We start from the raw sequence: 10,093 nt of genomic DNA, 5'->3' as shown, positions 1-10,093 counted from the left end.
TGAAATACATTGAACAAGATTTAGAAGGTAACCTCATAGATTTCAAATCTATCTCATGACTTAAGAGTGATGAAACAATTGAAGTTTCTTAAACGCCTCTTAGCCTCCTATTCATAGATGTAGTGCACTTCACACCAATGAACAAGACCTTACTTGACGCGGCTTGTCAGAAACCTAGGACTCTTTGCAAAACATGATGCTCTCAATACCAAGTTCGTCACGACCCAAGCTACCCATTAGAGGTGACATGGAGAATAGGATCCTGAAAGACCCTAAACAAGCCACTTCACATAATCATGACACTAAAATAAGACAACATAAGCAAGTAAATAGAAAAGTAGAAGATAAGTCGCATAATAGCAATCTTATTCATAAGAACCTGAGTATAACAACTGAAAATGTGGAAATCATACTAGGTCTAACAAGCCTCTGTTATCATGATTATTGCATAGGAAAAGCCTTAGCTTACGAAATAAACTGAAACTGAAAGAAATATGAAAAAGACATAAAAGAACTCATAATATGGCCATGGCCTCGAACCATGAGGGCTCATCAAAATAGTGTACGCTGAAAAGAATCAATATTAACTATGGCCGTGAGATGGAGCGTCGTGACCTATATTATAAAATAATAGGGGCAAAAGAAGTAAGCGATCAGTACTATGGAATATACCGAGTGTGAAGAATCTGCAATGCGTGAAATAAATATGATAATGCAATGATCAAGATAATCATAATATAATCCTTTAAGAACATCGTTAGAAACATGAAACTTGGTCAATAGCTTGGCATAACATAATTGAGAATCGTAAGTCTTTGTGAGAAATATCGTTAACCGAACGTCATACATAGCATATCATAAGCTTGAAAATGGTAAGAACCTTGTAGTACCAAATTCATCATAACACACATAAATCATAGGAATAGCTCATTTAACAAATCATGATTTCATAACATATTCATAAAAGATACTTATCTAAAGTATCTAGATCATGATATGTTTTTTATAAAAATCATGGAAATCCTTCATGACGAGAATATTTCACTTTGAAGAAATCTTGTTTTCATAAAACATACTTGATACTTTATCTTAAAGCATCCTTAAAATCATAGTTTCTTCAATCATGATGCATGCATAATTCTCAAAACATAGTTCATAATCATAGAATAACCATAATGCATAGGTTCATGTAAAAATCATTAAAAATATATAATTAAGACCAGATCATGCATAATAAGATCAATAGAAGTGAAATAAACCATAATTGATTGAACTCTAAACTGAATGTCATCAATAAATCACTTTAAGCCCGAGCCAAATCCAACCAGAATCGACGAACGGCTTTCGAAAGAAGAACCAAGTACATCAGAAACGATGAAATGAGGAAATTATGGATATAAGGTTCCAAAAGTTGTGTTACTGCCTAGCTAAGGACTAGACAATCAGACTCGACTACTATATCAATCTATAGGGAGCTAAGCTATCTGAAGCGGCATCAAAATAGAAACTAAACAAGCATCTCTAATTGGTCCTTCAAGACATATGAAATGTACCAGAACAAGAAGTTGGAATATGACTACTACCATAATTATGATCAAATTATATTTAATCTTGTGCTATAATCATCAAAAATTTTGTCTCACTTTATCTTTGATTGTGAATATTAATTTATAATTTACAAGAACCGAGAATTTTAATCTTTCACTTATATGACGTTTTGGAAGGTAGATAGAAAATAAGTTACTTATATATAAAATTAATGCGAAGTCTGATTGCTAATTTAAAAACCCGCATAAGTGATATATATATATATATATATATATGTAAGTTATAAAAAATTTATGTATTATTTTATGCATAATAAAATATAAAATAATTAATATATAAATAATTAATTCTTATATAACTATATCTATATAAAATAAATAATACATAAATTTGCATAACTCTAACCACTTGCGAAACAACCTTCGTACTGTTTAAATATTGTAGAAATGGAAAGAAGACCATAGCCACAACTCACCTACCGTCACGCATTCCCTTGTCTGTATGCTAGCATGTTCTGACTGGTTGACCATCATCATTAACACCAATCTATCCCATCCACCTTCTCCAAGTTTCCTTCTCAAAGCTTTACAACAAACTATTTTCTCTTCCAAAATGAGCTGGTGGTGGGCTGGAGCTATTGGTGCTGCTAAGGTAATTGCTCTCTCTTAGTTTTTCAATTGCATCTATTACAATGAAACAGCTCCCACGAAAGTGGAATGAATACAGAATTAATTGAAAAGTAGTTGTTGTGTGTAGTTTAAATGTAATTGAATTTATTTGCACAGAAAAAATTCGAAGAAGATGATGCACCACCCAAGTATGAAAGTGTTGCTCTAATCATCGGAGTCACCGGCATTGTCGGCAATAGCCTCGCCGAGATCCTCCCTCTCGCTGACACCCCCGGCGGTCCATGGAAGGTCTACGGCGTTGCCCGACGCCCTAGACCGTCCTGGAACGCCGATCACCCAATTGAGTATGTCCAATGTGACATATCAAAACCGGAAGATACCCAATCTAAACTATCCCTTCTCACTGATGTAACCCACGTTTTCTATGTGACTTGGGCCAATGGATCCACAGAGGTTGAAAATTGTGAAATCAATGGAAAAATGTTTACGAATGTTCTTAATGTTATTATCCCCAATTGCCCTAACTTGCGACACATCTGTTTGCAAACGGGTCGAAAACATTATTTGGGTCCGTTTGAATTGTATGGAAAAGTAGCCCATGATTCTCCATTTCACGAGGATTTACCAAGATTAGATGCACCCAATTTCTATTATGTTCTTGAGGATATTTTGTTTAAGCAAGTGGAGAAGAAGGAAGGATTGACATGGTCAGTTCATCGCCCGGGGACGATATTTGGGTTTTCCCCTTACAGTTTGATGAACATTGTTGGAACCCTTTGTGTTTACGCAGCTATTTGTAAACATGAAGGGTTGCCATTGAAGTTTCCGGGTGTTAAAGCAGTGTGGGATGGATACTCGAATTGCTCTGATGCGGATTTGATTGCTGAACATCAGATATGGGCTGCAGTGGATCCATATGCCAAGAATGAAGCATTTAATGTGAGCAACGGGGATGTTTTCAAGTGGAAGCATTTCTGGAAAGTTTTGGCTGAGCAATTTGGAGTGGAAGCTGCGGAGTTTGATGAAGGTAAGAGATGCACATTGGCAGAGATAATGAAAGACAAAGGCGCAATTTGGGATGAGATTGTGAAGGAGAATGGATTGGTGCCAACTAAATTGGAGGAGGTTGGAGTTTGGTGGTTTGTTGATCTTATGCTTGCTGGAGATTGCCATTTGGATACTATGAACAAGAGCAAGGAGCACGGTTTCTTGGGATTCCGCAACTCACAAAAAGCCTTCATTTCCTGGATTGATAAGGTGAAAGCCTACAAAGTTGTTCCTTAGTTTCATATCCGTTCTTATTTTTACTGTGTGATATAATGTGTGAGTTTGTTTCCTATCTATTATGTTGTTTAATAAAAAGTAATAATAGCAAAATGAAGCTATTCCTAGCTTGAAACGATGTGCACTTTTGGTTTGTTTGCTGTAATTATCCATTTGTTATTGGTACCACTATTGTTTTCTTGTTTCATCTTTTTGTACATGTTGCTTGCCTTTAGCGCTATTAGCACTTTAAGGGTGCACATGGATATACAGATGGATAACTTCATTGAAAATGGAAAATGAGCCAATATCTGACAAGAATGCAAGGGAAAGTAAAAGATAATGAAACTTAGCAATATGTGAATCTATGATCATGAAGTGCCTTGTTTGCTTTGGATGGTTCCACCTTTGAATGAGAATTTGCTAAATCTTGAGGACCTTATATATGTCGATGCATTTCCTATGAAAGTCCGAATACTAGGTTGAATGACTATTCATTTTTAAATTCTCTGATATAATGACATTTGAGAAGCTTGTTACTTGTACATAGGAGATTAGGTAGTCAATCACATTGCCAATTAGACCATAGCAATTCAGCGCAAATTGGATCTCACCTCTCTGGATCTGATTTGGTAAATTATAGTTGCAAATTCAACAAGAGTGTGATCCTAATAAAATGAAGCATTTCCCAAATCCAAATCCTTATCGTGTAGAATTACACATGTGATCTTGGATGTCTCGACGTTTAACATAGCACCTTCATCTATTCTAAGAGAGGAAAATGACTTCAACCGTACCAAACAGATAGATTCTGGATTTTAGACACCTATATAGGTGATTTCAACATCATATGCATTATCATTTTTGACGGATTAACTAGTTAGTCAAAGTGCTTGATTCACCAAGATTTATTCAGTACCATACTATTCTATTTCTGGTGTTTATGATAGATCCATCTTATGTCAACTCTCTTTGTAGTTTATTGCTGCCCCTGTATGTCTTGAATATTGGTATTAAAATATGAAGCAAGAACAATCCAAGGAATAGAGAGCTCAATCAAAGTGATTGCCTCAACTTTCTGTCCTTTAGTATAAAATGACGTTATTGCTTTCCGACAAATTAGTGTTAGATAAGGTCCTTAAGAGTTATCTGATGAGCAAACCAACACTTTCAAGCCATTCTATAGGTAGGTAGTTGATATATCATAATATTACTATAAATGGTAATAAATAAAAACTATTGCTAAAATCAGTAATTATTTATTAAAAAATATTTTTCTTAGTAATTTTTTCTATTTCTTATATATATGAAAATAGGATCATATTTATCTATAGTAGCCATATTTTCCAATTTATTAAAATTAGCGACATGTTCCTAACAAAATATGTACAAACCGAATGCTGCATTAATGACCATTGTGATTAACGCAATTTATTAGGGATTTAAATTTTAAAGATATTTGATGTGACTAATCTTCCTCCCTAAAAGATTCCTTGCTTCCCTTCCAAACAATCATTGACAACAGGTTAGAGCTTCAAAATTTGACAATTTTTTATACAATTTACAATAACGGGGATATAAGGAGGATGGTGTAGGATATTAGGAGGGTGATGTGTATGCAAATTTTATTCTTATCTTGTGAAAATAAAGAAGTTTTTTTCGATATATCTTTGACTCAGGTAAAGCATTTCAAAACAGGTATGAGAAGGGAATGCAGTAATAAAGAAAAATAGAGAAAATACATCAAATCACTGTTGAACTTGACAGCCAAACATACTTTAGCACTTTATCTAACGGCGTTTATTTGACCCTCTTATCTTATTTGAAGTGAGTTAAATACTATCCACATAACTGACGTGACAAATAATATTTTTAGACGTGTAAAAACTCTAAATATAAAGAAAAAATGGGGTCCTTTTCTTTTCTTTTCATGAAATATACTTTCCATTCTTCTTCTTCAAATCCATCCACGCCCGCCCGCCTCATTCCCTTTTCTCTTTTTTTCAGTCAAGGCCTCCATCCCAAATTCTTCCTCACACACCCCGCCGCCCCCTCTCTGTCTTGGCCATATCTTCTTCTTCTTCTTAATCCTCACTCTCTTTCTCCTTCTTCAGACCCCTAGCCTCACCCTCTTTTTCCTTTTTTAAACTTCATACCACACATAAAGTACATTATTCAATACGTAAAAGTCACAAAAAACTTCAACACCCACATAAAAAAAAAAGTTATTCTCTACTTCTAAAAGTTGATTTTTAAAAATTTTCTTGAAAAATAAAGACTTCCAATAGAAAAAAAATGAGATTTTATCTAACAATTTAAAGTTAAGAACTTATGACGACAATGGCGATGCAAATGATGGGTAGGAAAGAAAAAAAAAGGTATAGTTGTCTTTCGAACAAGTTGAATTGGAAACTTTAATACATTTTCATGAAACTCATAAAAAAAAAATTAAAAGAACTTCTCTAAAAATTAATTAGGTTTGAAAAATCGTGCATAAACAATAAGAAATGAAAACAAAAAAAATTAAAATAATTTTTGACGTGGCGCTGTTATGGTGTTGATGTAGCAACGTCATGGTGTATGTGTAATGCACTCTCTATTATGAGACTGATATTATAATCTTAGGGTGGTATTTGATTCACTTCATATAAAACTAGGGGGAGGAGGGGTAAATAGATGTCTGTGTAGTTAAAATGCTAAAGTAAATTTGGTTGTCAAGCTCAAGGGTGATTTGATATATTTTCTCAAAAAAATAATGGAGAAAAAAATAGTAACGAGTATTTAAAAGGTGGGGACGTGAGACAAGCTGTAAGCCTTGAGGGCTGGACGTAAGCTCTGTGGATCTTTAATTTTAATATATTATAAATTAATATAATAAAAAATAATATATTTTTTTTAAAAAAAGATAAAATTACATAAAAATTATAGAAATTTCAAGAAAATATATAAAGTATAGATGTACGTAAAACTACTTCATTTTAAAACATTAATCAAAAGAAATAATTGACTAAAAAGGTAATCGGAACTGCTCATCATAAAAAACTAATTAAACCTTTTTAAAAAAATTGAGAGGAAATTCTAATAATTAACTCGAAAAATGAAAGACAAGTGAAGAAGGAACCTACAATCACAAATATCACATTCTGTAAGTGATAAAAAATAATGCATTTTTGCTTTTTCGTTCGCATATGGACCAGTTTCCCTTTTTAGCTGGTGAGAGACGAAGAAAAAGAATAACAATTAGGACAGAATAAAAAAAAATACTTAGACTTTTAAGTTTTTTAACTTCTTAAAATTTAAATTTAATTAGGAGAGATTTTTCGGACTTGTGACCCAAAATAGAAGTTTGCTCAACACTTAAGCACACTGATGGGGTTTATGCCCCAAAATTCCTTTGCTATGCATTTTCCCCAAAATTCCTAATATGCCTATACATTCATTTTAACATTCTTATTTTCGCGCTAACCAGACAACATTCCACCCTATACAATATAATTTATTTAATGATTACTTTATAAAATTTAACTGTAAGTCTTGATTATACATTCTAATCACTCAAGACACTACATACGAGCTTTTTTCATGTCATTCACATCGTCCCAATACGATGTGTAACATCACCACCAATCTCCCCATTTTCTTTTATTATTAATTTAAGATACTTGAAATTTTTTATCTTGGGGGTGACTTGTGCATCGATCTTCACTTCATATGCTTCATGAGTCATGTTACTCAACTTGCACTCCAAAGCTTTGTCTTAGACCTGTCAACCTGAACCCATTAGACTCTAGGGTCTAAATCCAAACTTTCAGCCTATCTTTAACTCCCTTGTGTGTTTTGTCAATTAATACTATATCATCTACAAATAAGCTACACCATGGAACCTCATCTTAGATATATTGCGTAAGTTCACTCATCTCGAAGACAAACAAAAACAAGCTAAGAGATGACCTATTGTGCAAATCCATAACAATTGGAAATTGTTTCAAATCTCCTTCTATTGTTCTTGTCAGAATCTTGGCTCCATCGTACATGTCATTAATCACTCTAATGCTACATGTACACCTCTACTATAATGACCCTGAAGGTCATTTTTGGAAATTCTTGGAAAATTACTACCTTTGGATTGATCCGTCGAGATTTATATATAAATCCTACTAGTAACAATCTTTTAGAAGTAAGATGTAGAAAGAAAAAGAATATACCAATACCCAGACAAATTGAGTTTGATAAGACAAGAAAAAGACAAATTTGGATAACAATTTCTTTTTTCTTCCAAATTTTCACTCTTCTTGATTTTCCTCTTTGACATATAAAATCAAAACTCAATACAAATTCGATTTCATCAAAATTTCTTAATTTTCAAGCAACTGAAATTTCTCTACCTTTTTTTAAATTTTTTAAAACTTTTTTGCTATGTAGTGAATGACCTTGAAGGTCATTTTTGAAAAATTTTATAAAATAGCCATTTTACCCCTCGCTATAGTTTCCCCGAGTCATTTCTAATCAGTGTTGGTGTTGGTTTAAAGAAATTCTTTGAAAAGTTGAGTCTTGGGAGCTTTAGATATTCTTCAAGGCTTAAAGTGTTCAAAAGTGATATTTAGGACCAACAGGAGATACGAATCTCGGAATGAAATTCCTTCGATTCCATCAGCTTCGGAATGTGGAATTTGGTCTAAGAGTTGACTGAATTAGATTTGGAGTTGTAACGAAGATTTGAGGTCCTAAGTTGGAAATTCTTGAAATTTTGATTATAGAGTTGACTTTGGTCAACATTCGGAGATTCGATGCTCGAAATAGAATTTTGACGACTCCATTAGATTCGGGGGATGATTTTAGGTCTAGGGGTAGTCTTGGTTCAATTTTCGGAGGTCCCCAGCTCATTTTGACATTTTGAAGCTCAAAGTTAGTTAGTTGTGACTTATCGGGTTTCAGTTCAAGGAGATCTCGAATTCGAATTCTAATAGTTCCATTGAGTCCGAAATGTCAAAATTAGTATGGTAGCATATAAGGCTTATGTGTACGAAATTCTGAGCTAATCTCAAGGGCTAATTCCATGAATTTGAGACTTGTATGTTTAAGCTATCATCTGGTGCCTGATGCTTAACCCTTCACATTCGCGAAGATGGTGACTGCGTTCCCGAAGGATAAAGCTGGTAGGCCGTGCTCGCGGAGTGTAAGCATTTTCCTTCTCCGTATTTGTAGAGTAACGACTCCGTTCGCAAAGAGTTCCTGAGTCTGCCTCCATGTTCGCGCAGTAAGTTGGCCGCGTTCGCGGAGGGTTACCTTAAACACTGGCTTTCTTCTAAGTTTGGGGATTAGGCCCATTTTTATCAATTTTGGTATTTTAAAGCTCACGGAGGACGATTTCAATTAGGGCTTTTCTTGAAAATTCATTGGGTAAATATTTTTGACTTAAATTCTTCAATACCCATTTATTATATGGTGATTTTAACCTTGAATTCATGGTTTTTGAAACTTCAATTTTGGGGGTTTTGATCTGAACCGCATTTTTACAAAATTTGAGTTTATGAACTAATTTCAACACCAATTTCAATTTAGTTTTAACCAATAGATTCCTAATGCTACAATGAATGTTTTCATGTATGAATTTTCAGATTTGCCCTTCATTTTGGAATCGGGTTTTTGAGTCGGTTTTGGCCTCGTTTTTAAAAATTATAATTTTGATATTGTTAGTTCTGTAATTCATTGTGAATCATTATTTGATTATATTCTTACGATTCGGAGTGTCGACGAAAGAGGAAGGCTCAAGTTTTGGAGTAGTCGAGAGCAATATTAAGGCAAGTGAAACTATAAATCTTCGTAAGCTTTGTAGAACCTTGTATTCCTGCTACATGTTGTGTGTATTGGTGTAAATTTGATAATTGGGTTGATGATTATGAATCATGAAAACACCTAAGATTGATTATCGGGGATATAAAAATAAAATTTGATCTAATGAATCGAGGTATTCGAATTAATTAACATTGTTGATTCGTTATGGAAACTACACTGTGGTATCATTGATATGAATTGCATGTGGTAATGGACTTCATTTCATTCCCATTATTTGCATGAGCATTTTTATATGCATTTGGGTTGAATTCTATCATTGAAGTCTAAAATAAGAATTATGCCGATGTAAAATGGTTCTGGCTAAGTTATTATGAAAGAGAAAAACAAAGAGGATTCGAGAAAAATGTCATGCACCGTGGTTGTTACTTTATTACATTTGAGGGACGTACCACGTGTTGTGGTTGTTATTTTATTGCATTTTAGGGACATTTCATGCGTTGTGTTGTTATTTTATTGCATTTGATGGATGTGCCACGCACCGTGGTTGTTATTTTAACATCTCATTGGGCACTCATTGCACTACATTGCACCAGTCTGATTATCTGAGTATTTGCCCTTACTATGTGTAATTGTGATTGATATATGTGCTATATGTGCAATATTGATGATATCTATCTGGACTATTGAAATACACATGATTTACGTGCTACATGAGTTATATCTATATATATTGTTAGATTGGACTTCTCTACATGCAGGTTGTAGTTATGGAGGTTCGGATAGTGTGTCAGGAGTACTTGTTTCTATTTAGCTTTTCCTACATTTATTGTATTCTGTGCTGAGTACCGTGTTATTTT

At 33.7% G+C, this 10,093-nt stretch overlaps 1 protein-coding gene across 1 annotated transcript; it reads left to right on the top strand.

Moving 5' to 3' along the window:
* Positions 1 to 1,965: 1,965 nt before the first annotated feature.
* On the top strand, positions 1,966 to 3,648 carry LOC129877017 ((S)-8-oxocitronellyl enol synthase ISY1-like). The gene is made up of 2 exons (XM_055952492.1): positions 1,966 to 2,199; positions 2,334 to 3,648. Exons 1-2 carry the CDS (start codon positions 2,050 to 2,052, stop codon positions 3,459 to 3,461), a joined length of 1,278 nt encoding a protein of 425 aa, XP_055808467.1. The 5' UTR covers positions 1,966 to 2,049; the 3' UTR covers positions 3,462 to 3,648.
* The last annotated feature ends 6,445 nt before the right edge of the window (positions 3,649 to 10,093 follow it).

This window comes from Solanum dulcamara, chromosome 12 (assembly GCF_947179165.1).
Source record: "Solanum dulcamara chromosome 12, daSolDulc1.2, whole genome shotgun sequence".
NCBI lineage: Eukaryota > Viridiplantae > Streptophyta > Magnoliopsida > Solanales > Solanaceae > Solanum > Solanum dulcamara.
Note: the sequence above shows the minus strand (reverse complement) of the source record. Positions and strands in the feature narration are given on the sequence as shown.

Excerpts from the sequence above, each read along its gene's own strand:
- LOC129877017 (XM_055952492.1), top strand. The coding sequence starts at position 2,050 with ATGCTAGCATGTTCTGACTGGTTGACCATCATCATTAACACCAATCTA. Across the intron at positions 2,200-2,333 it reads GAGCTATTGGTGCTGCTAAG|AAAAAATTCGAAGAAGATGA; the intron begins GTAATTGCTCTC and ends TTATTTGCACAG.